Source organism: Thermobia domestica, chromosome 4, assembly GCF_964235325.1.
Source record: "Thermobia domestica chromosome 4, izTheDome1.hap1.1, whole genome shotgun sequence".
NCBI lineage: Eukaryota > Metazoa > Arthropoda > Insecta > Zygentoma > Lepismatidae > Thermobia > Thermobia domestica.
In genome coordinates, this window is record NC_137457.1 from 317,445,598 (window position 1) to 317,469,191 (window position 23,594).

The following is a 23,594-nucleotide window of genomic DNA, read 5'->3' on the forward strand; positions in this document are numbered from 1 at the left end:
TTTTCATTTTTTCCCGCTTGTTGACATTTCCCTGTGTAAAATGGCACAATTATGCTGTATCTGGGAATTTGTTCAATAAATAAATAAATAATTGAGAGAGAAGCGTAAAGAGTAATTCTGTACTTTCTGAATTGCTCTAGTATTTTGAGTGGAGAGAGAGCTACCATATATTGAATCGCAGTAATCGAACAGAGGCAAAATGAGAGTGTTAACCAGATATAGTCTTATTTCTTGCGACAAATAGCCTTTTAATTTATAAAGCTCTCGTAAGATGCGCTTAGCTTTAATACACTGTTCAGAAATGTGTTTATTCCAGCTAAGACCTTGGTCTATTATTAAGCCTAGATTTTTTATAATTTCTCACGTGTGTACTCCTCCATTACCTCTGTAATCACACTCGTATGGTGATGAAATAAAGAGAAATTAAACTGGGAAATGGTAGATGTTTCCTCGCCTTTGTGTTCACTGTCCACAATCGAAGATAGCGAGATTGCAACTTAGTGCAACTCGTCTGTCAGAGAATGATATTTATGCGTACGATTAGCAAATGTACAAAACCTACATCGTGACGGAGAAGATACCACAACCAGAGCCGTAGCTACGGGGGGAGGGGGAAGCTGGTAGCAAGAGGGCGCCGAACAAGCAATAACAAAAAAGAAGTGTTGAAAATGAGTAAACGATGTGGTGACCCGTAAAAGTATTGGCGCCCTATTAAATCAATATTGTTGTCGGTTTGCAAAGAAATAGATTTGTTAAAAATTTTCATGCTCGCTACGCTCGCAATTCAAACGTTTCAGTAAAACTCACAAGAAGTTTTTACTTATTATTTACAGAAAGTAATTATATAATAAGACATATGCAAGGTGCTATTTGAGCAGGAATATTAAAAGTGAAAATAAACAAGAAGAATAACATTTTCGAATTTGAAGCAGTTGTAGAATGGTGGCTTAACAGGTCAGAACTTAACCCAATGAATTTCATCTTTTCAAAGACTGATCACTACCAGTGATTTTTTTAAAATTCCGTTGGCATGTGATATGCTTCTAATTTGAAGAAATTTATTGGGATCATTTCTCCATCAAATACTTGTATTGCCAGGATTTTTTTTTTTGTGCATACGTGGTATCTAGTTAAGTCATATTTTTATCTATCTACATATATACAAAAGATATACAAACATTTGATATATATATATATACTGCAATGAGTACTTGCAGGCTCTTTGCTATTTTATTCTTTTATTGTACACAAATCTGCTAACTGGTCGTATGTTACGAGTGAGTTAAAGATTAAATTCAGCTCCATGTGGACACAGCTGAATTTGCTTTGACGGAGTTTGCTTAAGTTTTGGTTAGCCAATAATAAACGAAACCACGTTTCAAACCCTTTGGACAGTTTAGTTTGTCAAAGTTCTACGGACAGTTCTGAACGGTACGATTCGGTTCGGTTTGAGAACGGTTCGGTTTGAGAACGGTTCGGTTCGGTTTGGGTTCGATTCGGTCCGGGTTCGGTTCGGTTTGGGATCAGTTCGGTTCGGTTCGGTTCGGTTTGGGATCGGTTCGGTTCGGTTTGGGATCGGTTCGTTTCGGTTAACCGTTCCAAACCGGTTTAAGTGGCAAACCGAAACCGCGGTTTACGTTTTCAGGAACCGTCCACCCCTAAGTACGATCCATGTCTGTGTTATGTCAGAATTTACAAAACTGACTCAGTCTTAGAATTTTACTCGTAATTTCGTCAGTAAATAAATTATTAGCTTTAACACTTTCTGCATAATTCATAAAGTATTAAAGGAACGACACAAGTTGCAAATAGTAATCGAACTCTAGTCGCAAGAACGATTTTATTTAAGATGTCACCTCACCTTTCTACCTAGAAGGGCGAAACAAAATTGATTACTGCTACCAGCTAACAAATATTTATATTCTATTTCATGTTGTCATAAAATGATAATTCTACCTGTAAATTCATAAACGCACTAATATCAGTACGTTTATGTGTAAACCTAAGAAACATCTGACATCAATAGTTTCTGTTCCTATCATTGCTTCGATTATGTGATTTTTTTTCTTTCTTTCTTTTGGAGTTCCAATAATAATAATAATAATACAAATAAACTGTATTGGTCAGAAACCTGTGAGTTTAATATCTATAGTGTAGAGCAGTGGTTGGCAAATTCATGAAGCTTCTGAACTACCATACGGCTTTTAAATATTACTGTAAGCTACTAACATAAAGAACTACTGGCTTTCTTAAAAGTTCTTACATTTTTTTTATTGCCTACAAACTTACACTTCAAGCTGAGCCAACCGGAGCGTTAACACAATCTACAAAAGAATGTCACCGCGAGATGCTAGTGGCTCGCGATCGACTGTATGGCGAACATTTGTGTAGAGCTTTGCTGACGATAACACACTGTGCATTGTTTATAAAAGAGCGACAGAAAAACTCTATCACTAACTTATTGTCCATGGTTTGAACCGTAAGAAATGATAATATTTCTTCGCCCTAATGGGTCTACCAAAGTGAAATGTTGTGTTCTACACAACTTGTTTTTCTCGTATGACTAAATAGTTTTAAAAATATTATGCTAAAGAGAACAAATCATTTGGCTTTATCGGGAATCAATCTGAGGGTACCATGAACGTGAGTCCACCTTGTTAACTATTACACCACTTAGACGCTGCTTACAACAGAAATGATATATTCAATGATCTGTCGAGAGAAGCGAAGCATTTTGCATCTAATATTTTTTCTAGTTTAGTTTCTATTGCGTTCGTTCTTTGTGATTTCGTACAATACATGAATATATCTACAGGGTGCTCTTGAACTATACCGACAAACTATAAGAGGTGATTCCTTACATCAAAATAAGGGGAACAGTTCACATGGACCAATGGCGAAAAGTGCATATATTCAGGGCTGGGACTGTCCAAAATAGCAAATCTGGATAGCTTTAAATCAGAAAAATCTATTGAGAGCATATCTGAAAATTACATTCTGTAGGAAATACCCTGTATACCTATTAAAAATTGAGGAAATATGCACTTTTGGATTGTGTATGCGTGGCTTCATTTACGCTGATAAGGACCACCATCCGCAGTTTCTAGAATTCAAAATAGAACCTATTAAATTTTGGCTTTTTCGCGATTTTGACAAGCCCTAACTCAAAAACTATGCACTTTCCGCCATAGGTCCATATGAACTTTTTCTCTTATTTTTATGTGAGGAATCACCTCTTACAGTTTATCGGTATAGTTCATTAACACCCTATATATATATATATATATATATATATAGGGTCGAAGAATCTTGTTTTAGCTGATCAGAAAATAGGACTCTATAAGCGAAATGATGAGTTAATATGTAGTACTTTATTTTCATACCATCGATAACACTAAAGAGCAGATGATACTATAGGTTGAAAAACGTGCACTTAATTGTTTGACAAAATGTACAACAATGTGGTGCGCAAACGTTTGGGGTCCCGAAGGGGTCGTCTACCTCTAACGACATCAAAAGCAAACATTCATCAGAGTAAGATTATGCTTTGTGTTGTGGAATTTTAAAGGAATCGTGTTTTTGAGCTTCTACTTAGGAACAAAACAAACGATTCCGAAGATTAAAGTTGATAATTGAACAGTTTCAAAGGAGCTATAATCCAGAAACGGCCAGAACTCGCTAATCGTAAAGGGGCCGTGTTCCATCACGAAACTCGAAACCACACACAAGTTTGTCAGCCCTCTAAAACCTTTGGAACTTGTGAGAGATGTACTGCTTCACCCACCATACTCGCCCGACCTTGCTCAGACAGACTTCCATTTGTTTCCATCTCTTCAACACTCCTTGTATGGTATAGAGACAGTTCCAACTATGAAGGAGGAATTCTGTAGCTTCCTCGAAGATGACACAACATGGTGACTGTTACTACCTTTTCTAAACAAGGTGACTATCTTATCCTGAAAATGGAAATAGTATCCACAACGAAAAACTCAAAATATACTGAATCCCTTCCAGAAAAGAAGTAACCGACATGGTGTAACATTCTATTATTATGAGACTGTATATCAACCCCTTCTTCAGCGCCTTTCTCGCTGATAGAGACAGTTCCAACTATGAAGGAGGAATTCTGTAGCTTCCTCGAAGATGACACAACATGGTGACTGTTACTACCTTTTCTAAACAAGGTGACTATCTTATCCTGAAAATGGAAATAGTATCCACAACGAAAAACTCAAAATATACTGAATCCCTTCCAGAAAAGAAGTAACCGACATGGTGTAACATTCTATTATTATGAGGCTGTATATCAACCCCTTCTTCAGCGCCTTTCTCGCTGATAGAGACAGTTCCAACTATGAAGGAGGAATTCTGTAGCTTCCTCGAAGATGACACAACATGGTGACTGTTACTACCTTTTCTAAACAAGGTGACTATCTTATCCTGAAAATGGAAATAGTATCCACAACGAAAAACTCAAAATATACTGAATCCCTTCCAGAAAAGAAGTAACCGACATGGTGTAACATTCTATTATTATGAGGCTGTATATCAACCCCTTCTTCAGCGCCTTTCTCGCTGATAGAGACAGTTCCAACTATGAAGGAGGAATTCTGTAGCTTCCTCGAAGATGACACAACATGGTGACTGTTACTACCTTTTCTAAACAAGGTGACTATCTTATCCTGAAAATGGAAATAGTATCCACAACGAAAAACTCAAAATATACTGAATCCCTTCCAGAAAAGAAGTAACCGACATGGTGTAACATTCTATTATTATGAGGCTGTATATCAACCCCTTCTTCAGCGCCTTTCTCGCTGATAGAGACAGTTCCAACTATGAAGGAGGAATTCTGTAGCTTCCTCGAAGATGACACAACATGGTGACTGTTACTACCTTTTCTAAACAAGGTGACTATCTTATCCTGAAAATGGAAATAGTATCCACAACGAAAAACTCAAAATATACTGAATCCCTTCCAGAAAAGAAGTAACCGACATGGTGTAACATTCTATTATTATGAGGCTGTATATCAACCCCTTCTTCAGCGCCTTTCTCGCTGATAGAGACAGTTCCAACTATGAAGGAGGAATTCTGTAGCTTCCTCGAAGATGACACAACATGGTGACTGTTACTACCTTTTCTAAACAAGGTGACTATCTTATCCTGAAAATGGAAATAGTATCCACAACGAAAAACTCAAAATATACTGAATCCCTTCCAGAAAAGAAGTAACCGACATGGTGTAACATTCTATTATTATGAGGCTGTATATCAACCCCTTCTTCAGCGCCTTTCTCGCTGATAGAGACAGTTCCAACTATGAAGGAGGAATTCTGTAGCTTCCTCGAAGATGACACAACATGGTGACTGTTACTACCTTTTCTAAACAAGGTGACTATCTTATCCTGAAAATGGAAATAGTATCCACAACGAAAAACTCAAAATATACTGAATCCCTTCCAGAAAAGAAGTAACCGACATGGTGTAACATTCTATTATTATGAGGCTGTATATCAACCCCTTCTTCAGCGCCTTTCTCGCTGATAGAGACAGTTCCAACTATGAAGGAGGAATTCTGTAGCTTCCTCGAAGATGACACAACATGGTGACTGTTACTACCTTTTCTAAACAAGGTGACTATCTTATCCTGAAAATGGAAATAGTATCCACAACGAAAAACTCAAAATATACTGAATCCCTTCCAGAAAAGAAGTAACCGACATGGTGTAACATTCTATTATTATGAGGCTGTATATCAACCCCTTCTTCAGCGCCTTTCTCGCTGATAGAGACAGTTCCAACTATGAAGGAGGAATTCTGTAGCTTCCTCGAAGATGACACAACATGGTGACTGTTACTACCTTTTCTAAACAAGGTGACTATCTTATCCTGAAAATGGAAATAGTATCCACAACGAAAAACTCAAAATATACCGAATCCCTTCCAGAAAAGAAGTAACCGACAGCGTCTTCGAAGCTGAATTTGAGAAGAAAAGATGCCGTGACCCAAGTATTGTGATGTATCTTGGTAATCTAATGCAATATATTGCAATATGTGTGGAATATTTTTATTTATTAATTATTTTCAATGTATATAAGAAGGAAAATTAATGCAGATATAGGAGAATGTCTATTGACATAATTGGCATAAATTATCATAGATTGTAAAAATTCATCAACTTCAGTACACTGTACCAGCCAATAAGATATAGAGACTCGTACTGCACTTAGAATGAAATTATTAAAGTTCGTATAGAGGGATACACTTGGCTCTCTTTTTTAAGAGTTAACGAGGCGCGGGACTAGGCAATTTTTTACATGAAATATTTCTGACATGATTTATTTTAAATAAAATACAGTGTACCGTTAATACCAATACTACTACTACTAGTAGTAGTAGTAATAGTAATAATAATAATAATAATAATAATAATAATAATAATAATAATAATAATAATAATAATAATAACGAAGTAACAACAGAATTCCAATAAAAATTACTAAATAATACTTTCAAATAAACAAAAAAGTAATTATCACGACGGGATACGAGCCTGGGTCTATGCGACAGGAGGTTCCTGCTTTACCACTACGCTGGAAATTCATCATTCAAAAATAAGAAAATAAACTGGTACTTACGGAAGATAAGCATACACATTTCTATTTCTACTCGTGTTGACACAATTTAAAGAATGTGAAAATAATGTTAGTGGTCGTTTGCTCTTTCGAAATTGGAAAATGAGTTGAGAAGCATTGTAATGTAAATTAGTCCTGGGTATTCATATTTCTGATAATATCAAATTTTCCTACAGAACCATAGATCCTGGGGTTCTGTGGGAAAGTTTGAGTATTGAGAATTTTTTTTCATAAATCGTTACTAGGTGTCTTACTAATGACTTTTTTACTTGGGTGAACATCTGACACCTGGTACGATTTCCGGGTATGACGTCATCAAATATGGCGACTACTTAATCACAAAAATGTTCATATCTAGGCTAACGTTGGACTGATTAACATGTAATTTCGTTCTTTTCTCTCACGATTGCTTAGCAAGATCCTAGTACGTATCGTTTTACTAATATGAAAAACCGATATTTCTCTGGAATGACGTCATCCAAGATGGCGGCTACTTAATCTCTAAAATGTTCATATCTCGACTAACATTGGACTGAATAACATGAAATGTCATTCTTTTCTCAAGATTTGCTTAGCAGAGGTCCTGATAATTATTTTTCTTACTAAAGGGAACATCCGACACATTTCTCTGGGATGACGTCATGCAAAATGGATGCTGATAGATTTCAAAAATATTCATATTTCTGGTAATATCAAATTTTCCTACAGAACCATAGATCCTGGACTAAATCAGAAACTTCGCTAAAAGATATTAGATAGTCCCAACTTAATGAACGTTTCGTGATGTTTTCCACATTGAGGAAGGTTTATATAACTTGCTTTTCAGTTAAAGAAGAAAATCTGGAGTAAGTCATTTTCGACTTACATTAGGAACGTTTCCTTATATGAGCAATAGTATTTTGTGTATAGTCTTACATGACATGATTTTAACAAGCTAATAGTTTAGGTGAAATATAAAGTGAAGCGATAAGTAAATAGTTAGAGCATTGAACTTCAATTCGGGAGACAAGAGTTCAAATCTCCGTCAGGTTCGAACTTTTTCAAATGCTTCAATTTCAATTTCAATGCATACTCAGTGTAACAAGCAAAATATTCTCCTTTCCAGAAAGAAAAAGATGTTTGAATGAGGAGAATTGGAGAAGTTCTGTCAGTGGAGACAATGATTTACAAACTTATTTCCAGCAGTTGTTCTAGATTTGATATTTTCGTCCAATTTCAAGCATTTTCTGGTTCATGTGTGGCCAGTGAATTTTTTACTGCTTTGAACATACAGTATGAAATAATTCATTACATACACAGTAATATTGAGATTAATATATGGTGTTCATTAGATAACACGATTCGATCCATAGAGATTCATCTAATAATGGAGAACTGTTTAACTGTTTCGTTAGTCACCTACTCTACAATCTTACCTGCATAAACATCTGGCTCAGTGCTACCAACTACTGTCAGTGCCGAGAAAACTTTCGTGTAATTTCGGTTGCATCTGTCCAGGCGTTCTTATAACTGCAATTGATCTTGACCCCCCAAAGTAATAAAATAGAGCACTCAGGGGGAGAGATAATTTCCCTAGTGACTGTACAGCGGTGGACACTTCTAAATGGTACACCTTAGCCGTAAATCTCCATATGGCTGTACCATTTAGAAGTGTCCACCGCTGTACAACAGTGAGAACTATAGACAAGAGGTTAATCCTAAATTTGTTAACTGGAAACGGCGCGAAAGTATATAATAAATGTTAGGTCTAATATAGTTTTGTGCATTTTATCAACCTTTGTATTAACCTTTCAAATTACAATCGTGTTTTAATCTACCGATCACTATCACAGTTAGTACGTATAGTGCAATATTGTCATTGGAAGATAGCCGATATATTATCGGCGATTTTGGTTAACTTTTGAAACAGTGGGCATTGGTAAGAAATGTACAGAACTCAGCACAAATTTAAATCAGGATTTTTTTTTATGTTTTGACAAATCCTTTTTTTCTATCCCCAATAAATATTTAGAATCTCGCGCAAAACTGCAGTAATATACAACCTGACTTTTCTATATCATATAATTTGATCTTACTCAATCTGTGCACCGCAAGCCATAATGGGCCCTGTTGCATTGCGGGTCTTTCACACTCTAGCGTTATGCCGCTGCCTACAGCTAATACTAAATATTTATTGTCTGTTTGAAAACTATAATCACTAATTACTTTTATACTTACAATTAAGAAGCAGGCTCCAAGCATAACTGCTTTCATCTTGACATCCAAATCCACTGGAAAGCAAATTCCGAAGTTATCACGTACAGTGAAAAGCTCCTTCTCCAACCCAGGCCACTTTTTACAAATTTTTCCTACCTGCCTCTCACCATCACAAGTAAATACCTGAAATTAAGCAAAATAATATTACTTTTTAGTATAGTGTAGGCATAAAAATTGAGTTCTATAGACAAATCATGTAACAATTTGGTATGTAATCTTTTTTGAATATATACCGATCACTGATCACAAAAATGCCGACTGCCAGAAAGAAATACATCACTAGAGGGTTGGGGAGGAGGAAAAAAATAAAAATTTTAGTCGTTTCTATTAACCCATTAACGCCGAAATTATTTTTTGTTTTTATTTTAGGTAAAATTTGTAATTTTGAGTTATTTAGGTGTAAAGACCATTCACGAGAAATTTTGAGTTCGTGAAGTAAGCGGTTTTGTTGGGGTGCCCCGTGATCATATGAACACGCTAGGCGTTTAAGTACTTTCGTATATCATGATTAAGTGGATGCCCTGTTAAATTATTAACACATATGGAAAAGAAAAGAGACATTTATTGTCTTAGAAACTGTTACACTTTAGAAGACAAAAATAAACACAGTATTTTGACTATGGAATTGTCAGGTTATGGAGCCCAATATCTATGGGACTTTATTGAAATTGAAAAAAAAACGTTGGTAGGCGCACAAACCCATGCTACATTTGAAACATTTCGTAGGTACTGTGTTTGAACTCAGTGTAGTTGCATAACGTTTACGCTTAGACCGAAGCACTAAGTGGTTACTCTCATAAAGACAAACGTCATCCCTTACATGGTGTTGTTGACTGTTGGACTCAGAAATGGCTGAAAACCCTGCATCTAATAAAATGGTTTTATAATTTTGCAAATAAGTTTGTACAATATGTCTTGCAAATTCTAGTGTGAGATGCCTATTCTGGTTTCTCTCAACATTAGCCATGCAATTCGTGCGATATATCAATCATCCAAGAGATAGGCGCCCACCACCACTTTTTGGACTTGATTCTAATTCTATAATATGGGATATCCTGGTCCATTTGATCAGTAAGTTTCATGTGCTTGCTAATATTCTCCGAATTCATACGAACGAGTACTTTCTGTTTTCATTTTGGAAATTTTGTTCGACATTAAAAACAGGCTGAACCCCGTTACACGTAACGCAGTTGTAACGACAGAGTTGTCACATCATCTTCACCAAGTCGAGTATTATCTGTAAAAACAACTTCAGCATGACTGGTAAGTTGGTACCCTGTAAGGTTGTCCATTTCCATCCCCTTTTCCCGAATCTTCATCCGAAATGACGTTAGGTCTCGGCGGTTCAGCATGTCTTGCATGTCATGCACGTCATCCGATTCTAAAATATCAAGAATTTGTTGAAGTGAAAGACCTCTGTATCTGAAGGGAAAATCCATACAATTACCAGTAACAGGAGTTGCAAAAGTCATTTCATATAATAATAATAATAATAATAATAATAATAATAATAATAATAATAATAATAATAATAATAATAATAATAATAAAGTAAAAGAATAGAGTAAGTCAACTGAAAGCATGTACAGACTGTTCTAAGTTGATATATCTGCAAAATTTTACTGTATTATTGACACCTATACGTACGTATGTAAGAGAGAAGACGCTACTTAAACGCCTTGCGTGTTCATATGATCACACTGATGGAAAACGTCAATAACCATGACCCAAATATTTTCAGATGAGTGAAATGTAATCTGTAACAACTTTTGACATCTCTAAAACATGAGCCAGCAGAAAATAATTTGAAATGATAAGATATAAGATTGCTTTTTAATACTTACTGCGAGGACGATGCCATTTTTCTTGTATTTCTAGCGCGTTGCGGATATCTGTACCTCTAGGTTACATTCACGCCGCAATGTGGAATTTGTTTTGTCCGAATATCGTTAACATAACCTTCTCCTAGTAGTCAATACACAAAGCGTAAAGAAACCACTGAAAGTATGCTATACAAGGCATATTTTCATAAATACTAACTGCTGTGATCATATGATCACGCACGGCGCTAATGGGTTAATCACCATATCTCCGTAACCACTAGAGCTAGAGCATTCAAACTTTTTTCATTTTGTTTGCCTAATTGTCTTCTCTAATTTAGTTGTAGTCTATTTTTGAACTAAATATAATGGTTTTCATGTTATTTTCATTTTTATTCAGTATTGGTTGCGCCTAACGTCAGTTTTTTAGCCACAGATTATTTACATGATCGAATTCGGAAAAATGATTCCTCTAAAAGTTTTACGTCATTTTGTGCTCTTTCAAAAAATGCATACTTATATTAGTGAAGGACCAATAGTGCCTGAATTATAAGCGACTTCATGTGAGAAACTGCTCACGGCGCTCCGCAAGAGTTAATTTCCCACAAACGGTAGATATTAACAGCTGCTGATGATTAATAATGTATTGATAATATATTGTCTCCCTTCAATTATATAATCCTAATGATTAAGTCTGTATATAATCTAATTTAAAATATCCACTTTTAATATCAATTGAGGGGCTTTTCTGAAAATAACACTTCTCAAAATACAAAAGTTCGCTGAAGAATGAAACGAGAGCTTTCTACGGTACACAGTGTGAAATACTCTGCAAATCTGTTATATATATATATATATATATATACGTGTCTTTGATACCTTCTAAAGACATGCACAAACATGCAGCTTTCTGAAAAAAAAATCTTGTTTCGAGAAGATTTGTTTCTTCTACAAGTTCTTCGATTTACGTAATACTTGGTACTGAACGAAATAAAGAAGGGACCAGATTTCAAAATTGACTTCAAGGAGGCATCATGAACAATCCACGTTTTCATATTTTACCACATTTCCCTCATGCCTAAGACATTCTAGAAAAGAACAATTTTTAAAGTGTTAAATTTTATTTAGAAGAAGAAGCACTTGCCTATTATCAAGATTGTGTACAGTTGCTATAATACAATAAATCTATAATAAGAAACGTAATAGAAGGAAACCATATACTTAAGAAATCTCTCCACAAGAGAACAAATTATTTGATTTCTACAATTAGTTCTAAATAATGTTATGCCACTCTTACATAAACGTAACCAAGAACGTTCTGTAGCTTTTTCGCACATCGATATGTCACCTAAGACGTACTTGGAAGATCAAAAATAGTCCCCATGAACATCGACGAAATTCTGCCAACGTTCTGGAAGACAATGGATTCCATCGCGATAGAACTTAGTGGGCCGTGAAGCGAAGGAACTATCAAGTGCATTTTGTACCACTACTAGGGATTTGAACTGGCGTAATCTAAGGTGATTGTCCAAGGAATGGAACAGGTGATAATCGGAAGGTGCAATGTCCGGGGAGTACGGTGGATGCAATAGTGTTTCCCTTCCAAGGCGTAGAATGGTGTCACGAGTCATCCTATCCACGTAGAGCTTAACATTGTCCTCTAACAGGAGGATCCCTTTGCGATTCAGACGTGCTGGCTCCAGAGTTTTGAGTTTTTCTTGAACACGGCTCAACTGCTGACAACACACAGTTGCATTGATGCTCTAAACAGCTGGTAGCAGTTTCCGATGCACGATGCCGCAAGCAATCCACAAAACACACAAGAGGACATTCTGTTGCAGTACTGGCTTTCGGTTGTTTTGGAGCTTGTCCATGGGATGCGAACCAATGATGACGGCGGCATGAAGCTTTGTACAGGTTCCACTTCTCATCACGTGTCAACACCCTGTCCAGAAATGACTCTTTCCTCAGACGAGACAGCAAAGAAACACAGGTGCCTGCTCGCGTTGTCTTATGATCTGGAGTCAAATCATGTGGGACTCATAGACCCAACTTGTAGTGCTTCTCAGGTTGATGGAGATGCTGCCGAATGGTTTCTGCACTCACACTGAATTGTAGTTCCAGTACCTCTGATGTCTGGCCACTGTTCACCTCAATTGCTGCCTGAAGATCTTCATTTTTTTTACACATGTTGGTCTTCTATCACATGGTACGTGTTCGAGTGTTTCATCACCATTCTTAAACCGCTGCGCAATCCGTGTAGTCACGACACCCTCACCAAAGGCCTAGTATTTCTTCCGCCTCGCTGCAGAGGTGTTTGATCCCAGCGGCCTTTGCCTTATCTAAATTTGCATTCAACTCACGGTGTGAGGGCCAATTCAATACAGAGCTCCACAAAAAACGATAGAACTTTCTTGGTTACCTTTATATCTCGAAAAAGATAAAGAAATTTGTGATGCCTTTAATGCACTGTTCAGTCTCCTTCATTACTCTGTTCATTAGCTGATATTGAATTTTTATACTCGCTTGGGGAACTACACATTACAGTGCACCAGAAACCTCGATTCTTATATTTGCATTTGAAAGTTATACACTCAAGTCTGAGAGCTACACATGGTAATCTCTAAATAAGCCTTAGGAATATCTTCGAAGGTTTTCAAAACAGGCCTAGAATTTGGTCCTCAAAGTACCATCCGGACTCTTTTGGCCTTGGTAGATCAATCTAACACTTATCAGTATTTCCCAAATTGCTGTTTGTTAATGGGATCTCTTTATAAGTAGTTTCAGAGCATCACTAGTTGGAGGTAATCTCTTCAGACTGTATTTTCCGAAAAGTAGGAGCATAGCTTCATCACAGATCTTTGCATTAACCTGGAGGAGTTTTGAAAAAAAACAGTTCTGGAAGCACTTATGTAAACCTTTTTGTTTCATTAAAAGATAAGGGCAATAGGAGATTCCTTTAACCTCATAACGAGTCAGTATACTTATTCCTTTCCTTTACCTAGATGCAATCTGTCAACTTCCTACTTGTGTCTGGCTACATTTCTAATTATTGGCCGTGTCACTATACTGACGTGAGGACGTTGCTCACATCCAGCTTATTTGTAAATATTTCGAGCACTCAGTTAACATTCCTCTACCTTATTCTATGGATTGCCTCAGCCTCAAGATATTGTGTGGAAAGTACATCGGCGATTATTGTTAAGTTTGTATTTCGTGTTTACTCCTTTCTGCTGAGGTTTAGCTTCGCACTTTGATTTCCTCAGAAAGTACAACTCAGGATTATGAGGTAAATTCCCCAGCTTGTGAGGTCTTTGACTCTCAAACGTTTTGGCTTATGTGACGTCACGAAAAGGGTGTTATAAAAAGAATATCTGTGTTCGAGTTATTATTTGAATATACGTATGAGCTACATTTATACTACTATATTTTGTTAAGTTGTAGCATTTAGATGAAATTCACATTCATATTCCAGCGTATGTTGCTGGTGGTGGAGAAACAGTTTGATATCTATCGGTCTTTTAATGGCCAAAGGGATAGATATGATTAAGCTGAACACAACTGTGATTTACGCATGTTTCATTATATACTTGCAGGCAGACAGGATTACATATATATTAATCACCATCAGCTGCTAATATTTACCGTTCGTGGGAAGGTAACTCTTCGGCCGCGTCGTGAGCACTTTCGCATACGACAGAATAAATTCGCTTATAACTCAGGCACTATTAGTGCCACACTAATGTAAGTATTCATTTTTTGAAAGATCATAAAGTGACGAAAAACTTTTAAAGGAAACATTTGAGGGTGTGAGGCAGGAACATGGTAACACATAATTTTGTCATTGCTGCGTTTTGCAGCACCCAATGGAGAACAACGAATACAGCTTCGTCTAACCTTCTCCGTTTAATCCTTTATGTATAGTCTTACGTGGAAAATCAGCTTTTGAATTGAAAATGAACTGTGCAGCAGAAATCCTCTAATTTCTTAAAATAGTAAAATTGTGGATTACCATGTTTTTGCCTCACAGTCTTGATGTCTCACCATGATTTAAGAATTAAATCATATAAAGAATCTGTGGCTAAAAAACTGACGTCTCGCGCAACCAATATTAAATAAATATGAAAATAACAAGAAAACCATAATATTTATAGCTCAATAGTACTCCAGAATTAAATTATAGAAGACAATTAGGCAAACAAAATGAAAAAAGTTTGGATGCTCTAGCTTCAATGGTTACCGAGATATGGTGATTAATAGAAACAGCTAAAATTTCGTCTTTCTCCCCTCCTCTTCCCCAATGCAGATTTTCTATATATTCCTACCAAATTCTATAGATTCTATTATGGTTAGTGACTACATGACCGTTTTGATATTCTATTCAAACGTGTGCATACTTTTGTTACCTTTTCATTATCATTCTTTTGTTTTCTGTTACATCAGATTATTTTTGCCGCGCTGTTAAAGATCATTACTTCGTCATGTATGTTCCATGCACTTTTCTTTGGCTTTCTTCGTATCACTTCTCAATTCATTATTCAGCCTCTTGTAGTCTTTGACGTCCGTGGTTTTCGCCCTTCTGTGTTCCTCCATTTCGTTAAGCAATGCTTCAGTTACCCACCGTTTTATTGATGCTGTTTCCATCTTGATAATGTTATTGTGGAGTGTGTCAAGTAGAATAAGTTTAACTTTTCCCAAACAAGTTTGCACTTGCGTCACTGGGAGATAGTGATCCGAATCAATGTCCGCTCCGAGTAGATTCTTCATCTTGTACACCATTTTTGAAACGGTGTTTGATAAGAATGTAATCGCTTTGGTAGCGTTTCTTATTTACTGGACTTTTCTATGTATACAGCTTGGTTTTTCTTTACTTAAACCACGTGTTTGTCACCTCCATATCATAAGCATATGTCGATAAGCATTTAGCTTTGTTCGTTTCTTCTACCTTGTCCAAATGGTCTCACCATCTTATTCGCAGCTCCTTATCTTACTACGTTGTTGAAGTATGGCGTTGATCTTACCTCTTCTCTTCTGATGCATTATATCACTAATCTCACTATATACTACTTCTACTTCATTACCGTCAGGGTTGGTTGTTGGTATTATACTCTTGTACTATCACAATATCCACTGGCTTTGAAACTAGGTTTACAAACATCAAGTTGTTACTATAGCATTTCACTTTGCTTACACTTCTTGCTACTTCGTTCTTCATTACTACCGCAACATCATTCTCTACCTTAATGCCAGCCAAATACAATATTGGGTAATTCAGTGATACTATATCACATTTATACATGAACCAACAAGTAAGTGTTAGGATAGGGGAAGAACTGACGGAAGAGAGTGCAATTGGAAGGGGAGTTCGACAAGGATGCTGCCTCTCGCCAACACTATTTAATGTCTATCTAGAAGAGATAGTGAAAAAGAGCCTACATGATGATGATGGCATTTCGGTGGGAGGTAGAATGATTATATGCATAAGATTTGTAGACTATATGGCGCTTCTTGCAGAATCTGAAAAGAAAATCAATAAAATGTTACAAAAAATGAGAAAGGGCTTTGAAGAATATGGGATGAAAATAAATGTTAGAAAGACAAAAGCCATGGTGATTGGAACGAAGGGGTCTGTGTCAAATATAAAAGTAGGAGGGGAGAAAATAGAGCAAGTGAATAGTTTTCCATACCTGGGTAGTATTCTTAGTAATGACATGAAGTGCGAACGTGAAATAAAAGCAAGGATAGGAATGGCGAAAGAAGCCTTTAGGAGGAAGAAAAGTCTGTTTTGTGGGACCTTGAATAAAGAGCTGAGAAAAAGACTCATAAAATGCTTCGTGTGGAGTGTTGTACCGTATGAGGCGGAAACGTGAACATTACGTAAAGGTGACGAAAATCGACTGGAAGCCTTCGAAATGTGGGTGTGGAGAAGAATGGAAAGAATTAGTTCGGTAGAGCGGAAAAAGAATGAGAGAGTGTTAGAAATGGTGGGTGAAAAAAGAACACTTTTAGATATTATTAGGAAGAGGAAGAGAAACTGGTTGGGACATTGCCTAAGAAGAGATTGTATCATGAGAGACGTCCTAGAGGGTATAGTGGCGGGAAAGAGAGGGAGGGGGCGAAGGAGACTACAATTAATGGATGATATTAAAACAGAAAGATCATACACGAAGACGAAAAGGTTAGCGAAGGACCGTGGAGCATGGAAGTTTCTCAGCTGCGGCAAGTGACCTGCCAATAAAGGCAGAATACCTATGATGATGATGATATCACATTTTCTTGGACATTCACTTCACTCAAACCCACTATGTTCACGTAGATTGCGAAGTACAGAGTGCGTAAACAATTAAATGTTAGGAAACTAGCCGATGAGTGAAGATGTCGACTGAAATGTTTTCTTGTTACTATCAATGAACAGAGAAGAATGTGTGTTTCAGGTTTTACTCGCTACTTATCTATACTTGCAAGGTTTAATATCAACATTACCTGTTCAGCATCGGTACCGGCGCCGCTAATTGAAAATTAATTAGATAAGCGGAGAAAACGTAGTTTCTCTTATTCCATATCGATCTCGTCTGCCAACTATAAAATTGCCAAGGAAGTTTTCCTATCAATGGGTCTACACGGAATTACGAAAGACAAAATCGCACGTTTGTGTAAGCTTCTTTTTCAGGACAAGATACCAATTTATTTAAGAGGTCTGAATAAGCCAAGAAACGCTAAAACTGCTGAAATTGTCTACATTCTATAAAAAAACAGATCTTATCTTTTTCAGTTAAAAAAGTGCATTATACATCAAGGTAGTATTTTTATCTGTCAGAATAATTAAATTTAAAACTTATGTATGACATGTTTAAGAATAAAGATCAAGACACAATAGTTTATCGATTGTTTTATGTACGATGCTTTCATAAAGGTTTTACTCTTTGCATTGGAAGAACATAATTTGATGCGTGTTGTGAGACCGGAACTTTTAATGGATGCCAAGTTGTGATGATAACTTCAGAAATGATATTTGATCGTAAAAATTGCTGGCCTTCTCTGTGCAAGAGAAACGTAATCTTCACCGAAATAAAAGGACCAAATATTGAAAAAGAACATAAGTTATTTATAGAAGTTTCAGAACTTACGGAGTTTCAATGTTTGTCTTCCACAAAGGAACTCATTATAGCAAATATATTTATTGGTGGACTCCTCAATGTTAACCTCACTAAAGGCCTACCAAACGTGTAATTTCCGATAAAATAACCTAACAATTTTGTCAGATACCAATGACCATGGAGAAAATGAAAGAGTTTCAGAAGACGAAACAGCACTTACCAGCGATAAAATCTGACCAGCGATTCTGGAAGATAATTATCTTTAGACCTGTAAATGAAATCCTGGAATAGTTGAGACACTAAAATGAGATAGATATATTTTCCCAGATAGCAAAAATGACTTGCAACAAACTTGCAGCAGATTTGCAATTCAAGTCTGGCAAATTTGCAGCAGACTTGTGATGCAAGTCTGCAAGTTTGATGCAAGTTTAATGCAAACTTCCTAGTTGACGCTCTTCGAACTTGCAGCACACTTGCAGTGCAAGTGTATGGTAAGTTTGCAAAGCAAGTTTCTGCAAGGGGTATACTTGCACAGCAAGCCTACTGCAAGTTTCCACTTGTACTGCAAGTGTACAGCAAGTCGGCAGCAAGTTAGTGCAAGTTTGACGCAAGTCTCTGCAAGGATACCACTTGCACTGCAAGTCTACAGCACGTTTGTAGTAAGTCTTCTGCAAGTATATACTTGCATTGCAAGTCTACAGCAGGTCTTCAGCAAGTGAATGTAGTAAGTCTTTTGCAGGTATATACTTGCATTGCATATGTATATACTATGCCTTTTACAAACCGAACATTTACTGTATACGAACAATCACACAGTATATTTTTCTCAACAACTTTGTCAAACAATACACGTTTAAATAAAAAATTATCTCTACATACTGAATACTTACGTAATTATCTTAATTATCTACTTGTTTTAATGCTTCATACACTTTGCACCTACTACAAATGTCGGCCTGGCGGGGAGATTTCTAAGATTAGACTTTTGTGCCACCTGTTGGTAGAAACTAGAACTGACACACTTGCTGCAAAGTTGCAGCAAGCCTCCGAGGCAAGTAAAATCTAGCAAGTGAAAATCAAACTACGACATTTGCGGGTAACTCTTTCAAAACGCCTGCAGCAGGTGTACAGTGCACGGAATGTCTAGCAAGTTAAAATCAAATATAGTGAAAGACTTGCTGCAAACCAACATGCTATTAGGGTTTATATTAGGTAGAATTTTAACAAGATTTTAAGTCACGTTTTGTTCTTTCTTACTTATTGAAGTCATGCATAACTTGAGAAGAGTGCTGTCATTTGAGGTTTTGCCAGGGAAAGGGGCAAGAATGTCCACCTAGATTGCTATTAGTATATTTGTATACAATTTATTAAAAAGTATAAGTTTCTCAAATTCATGGAATGGCAATTGCTCTGTGCCCACCTCAAATGACACCCCTGATTCATAACCTTGCTTATTTTAATTTTAAAATTTAAGTGACCGTTATTTATCTACTAATATAATCTAAAACATTATTTGCAGACCCTTCGTTTCATAGTACTCACAAGAAACATTATTAGTCCACCTCTTAAACAAAAAATTGTGCATTGGAAACAAAAGAAAACATTTGATATATCAAAATACTCAATAGCCTCCTATTCGAAAGCTCAAATCATTTAAATGCTGAAAAATACGAAGCAGCAAACATATCTTTATTTTATTATTTAATAATAAAATAAACGCTTTTGTTTTATTCTTTTGCTGAAAATAAAGTTTCATCGTCAAGTCCAGTTTCTCTAACAACTGACTCATTTTTAACAGTTAGAAATTGAGTTGTTTTTATCAGAGCATGTAAAAGAAGGAGTTTCTTAAAGGTTAAATATTATTCATAAAGCTCAATGTGTTGGTGTTCATACAACTCAACACAGACCGGTGGTCCAAGGACAACTACCAATTTAGTCTCTCATGTAAACACCAAGGATCCGATGTTGCTGTTAACACAGACTCGGCGTTCGTGGTTTGTCACAACCTGGTATTGAAGGCTGTGGGAAAATTAACAGCAGTTGTGCTAAAGAATTCGCTCAATGAACAAAAAATGTGTAAGTAAAAACGGTGTTCTATCAATATTCAGCCTGTTGTTAGTCAAACTCCAGCCCGCGTGGTAAATAGAAGTCATTTTACAAACGACAATAGCAGTATATTTCGTCATCGATCAACCGAACCTTTCATTTGCTAAAACAACAACTGCAAAAGTATCACAGTCACCTCATCTCCTGTGATTGAAACGAAATGAAATCTTTGAATTTTACGGCCCACGGTTATGCCGGTTAGGCTAAAGGAGACGGTGATGATGAGTAATGAATGAAATGGTGGAATGAAGAAAGTGGGAGGAAACGGGAGAACCCCGAGAAAGCCCACGCACACGGTGTTTGTCCACCACAAAGTTCACTTGGTGGGGGCTGGGATCGAACCCGGGACGTCAAGCGCCAAAGGTGAACGCTCTACCACTGAGTCACCGCGGCTCGCTCCTATGACTGAGATAGATACAGTTTCACCATATTTAGCGTGAACATTTCCCCCATTAAGAACTTGTGTTAGTTTTTATTTGTACACAGAGGAAAGAAAGTATTTGACAGTTGACATTTTTTTTTTGTCAATAACTCGGGAACAAATGAATTAATTTGGATCTTTTTGTTGCTATCCTTAGAATAGTTATAACTTGATAGTTCACCAAAATCGGTATTCTATTAAGTTACTTTTTGTTGAGTTATTAAGAAAAGATTTTTTTTTTCAATTGAAGAATACTTTCTTTCGTAATTGTACCTGTTTACTATACTTTAAGCTGTATGTTTGCCACTTACATTTAAATTTTAAATTTTAACTCACAGACTTTTGTAAGACTATGCACGTTCTGAATATATTTACATTGGCACAAATGTTGTCTGTTTTTGATATTGTTCCATTTCTTCTCGATGTATTTCAACTCAGAATGACCTGATCAGTTTATTTAACTATTACCTTTTTAACAATACAAAACTCCAAAATGTGATTAAGTTCAAATAGCATCAGAAATGTGTCCAAATTTTACACAATTGTGGTAGCAAAGCCATTGTGTTGCACAAATACAGACATACTTTACTGTCAACATTGTTCGCTTGTCGTCCTTTTTGGTATGTAAGAAAGAAGCTGAATGCTATTTAGAATTTAGAAAGGTACGTATCGTAAGAAAGTGACACGGTTCAAAAGTTACAATCTATCCGAGAAGCCATCTCGTTAAACAAACGGAAGGTTTTATCTGTTTCAAGTTGGGTAGTGTTCGTATTGAGACGATGATTAATAATACAAATCCTAGTGTAGGACAACGTTTGAAACTATCAATTACAAATTTACTATTTTTGTTAACATAACAATTGCTTTTAATTTTATACTTCCAAGCTACGTTGTGCACAAGTGTCACAAGTCTTATACCACAGCTATCCCCTTGTATAAAGAATATTACGCGGAAAGATTAGAGGAATCAAGAAGAATTTTTGGTATCGACTTAGCGTCCCAAGAATACATTTCATCTTATTCGTTAACACTTTATTCAAACCAAAGTTAGTAAAATTCAATCATGTCCAATTTCAATGTTGCAATCGATTTACCACCTGAGAGGAAGATTCCACCTTCACTAGCACCTCTGTAGTAAAACCAGAAGTGGAAGAAAATTATTACAATTTTTTAGTTTCAATAATGATCCACATAGATCAAGAAAAGAAAGTGATAGGAGATTTTTAATAGTCTATCAGCGCCCCAACAATAAGTTCCGTCTTGTCCATTTAACAATGTGTTCGCACCTTAAGTGGTAAAAATTAATTTTTTGTTTCGTCACTCACCGCCATAGCAAAAATTGAAATATATGGTGATAAGCAGTTGTTTTATAAGCAGTCACCGTCGTATGCCCTGACTTCAGTTCATCTCTGACTTTACTCTTCTAATACTACCGCTACTCGTAGATATTAATTACCATTTCAGGTGTAATTATTGATCCCCTTAAATTAAAACTAGCAAGAGATGCTTAATAACGGCTTTACAATGTAGATTCAACGTCCGAGGAACATGTACTATCTATGATCCTCTCCCCCGGTTACAACCAGAATTGTTTGTTTGTTTGTAGAAGCGTCACAAAAGTGGCGCAAAAGTCCGTTGCCACAGTCTTGAAAAAGACTTATCGGCAATTTACAACGGTAATTAAACGTGTAAAATGTAATGATTTGATTAGTGGAAAAATTATAAAAAGTTATAAGATTAGTAGAAAGATATATGACATGTACAAAGTAATAAGTATGATAAAGTAAAAAGTACGTGAAAAAGGTAATGTCACAATCGGGGAAAAAGTCAAATCAGGAGAGAAGTATGACACAATAAGGTAAAGGTCAAAATCGGGAGAGAACTTCGAACAGTTAAAAAGGGCTGAAGGCCAAAATGGACAGGGCAAAAGGTAGAGAAAAGTGGGAGTGTAAAATGAATGGAAAAATGTGTTGAAAATAGAAGGGAATGTATGAAAGTGTAAAGGAAAAAAAAGAGTGTAAGTGTAGTGTATATGTATAGAAAGGCCCACTCAACTCTCGTCCTCACAGAGCACACAAAACACGAGGCACTCGCCGTAACGGCCACTGACGAACTGAAACCAGAATTCAGAGGTTTCTTCCTGTTTCAGTATTGTTTTTAACTCTATCCTATTTTCAAATTGTGCAGCAAGTTACATTTCTTGTTAAGGAAGTTCAAACAAGCAAGAAAATTAAACGCAAGAAAGCTGTTCGTAACAAACTAATGGCTCTATTTGTGGTGTATCATTTGTACTAATTTTGTTCGTAGCTCGCTGTAGGATAACTGACAACCGATCGTCATAAGAGGTTTTGAATCTTAACTGACAGTATCAACTTGGAAACAATTATAACGATTGGGTACTACTGTGAAACTTTCCTTAATATATTCGAGTTTTATAGTAATTCAAGCAGAGAAATCGTACTACGAACGAAAACATAGTACATACAAGTGTATTTACATACGGTTTCTAATTTGTACGCAATTATTATCCTAGTGTGATAATATACATCAAGTAAAGGGTGCAAATGTAATATCAAAAGCTCTACAAGTGGTTATAATTACTTGGAAGTATTAATTAAACCTCTGTTTAATATTTGAGTATTTAGTGGTTTTATTCAACGAATGTTTAAAGTATAATTATTAAGTTGAAACATGTGAAAAATATATTGCTAGAATTTGCATTTCTGTATTAAATGTTTCGGATCCCAGTAGTGCAAATTCATAAGTTGGAAATTTATGATTTCTAAAATACTATCCGATTTCTAGTTACACGTAAAAAGGGTCTCACTTCATTTGTATTGAGATAAGATTGTTCTCGTTGTCAACATATCTATGTATTCCTTTTTAGAATCATTTTGTAATTATATTGACACTTGTAGATTAGAGCCCTTAACCCTTTCTGTAAGCTCTTACATAACTAGCAACTGTTGTTTTCTTCTTGTTTGAATTTTTCATTTGCGGATATTTTATGATAAATAAATTGTTATTTAATTCTAATAACGCAAGATTTATTATTTATCCTTTATTGAGACCATAGGGCAAAAAATCAATTTTTCGGTTTCTGTTTTTTAGGAAAACGGAAAGTGTTTTTTTTTTTTTTTCTAATTTTCAAAAACTGTTTTTCGCCCAAAACTGGTTTCGGTTCTCTCCAAAACGGGTTCGGACTTTCACAGTGTCCGATTTCGGTTTTCTTCAAAACCTGTTTAGTTTTACGTCG

The 23,594-nt window shown here is 36.1% G+C and overlaps 1 protein-coding gene across 7 annotated transcripts in view; it reads right to left on the bottom strand.

Annotated features, from left to right (window-relative positions):
- LOC145683555 (phospholipid scramblase 2-like) overlaps positions 1-23,594 on the bottom strand; it is a 120,628-nt gene that overhangs the window by 31,724 nt on the left and 65,310 nt on the right. For all 7 annotated transcript variants that reach the window (XR_014131148.1, XM_081754903.1, XM_081754900.1 and 4 more), the window contains one exon: positions 8,856-9,017. Coding sequence is in view for 6 of the 7 variants with exons in the window: in XM_081754903.1 (XP_081611029.1) it covers positions 8,856-9,017 (162 nt within the window). In the remaining variant the exon portion in view is untranslated. The remainder of the gene's footprint in view (positions 1-8,855; positions 9,018-23,594) is intronic.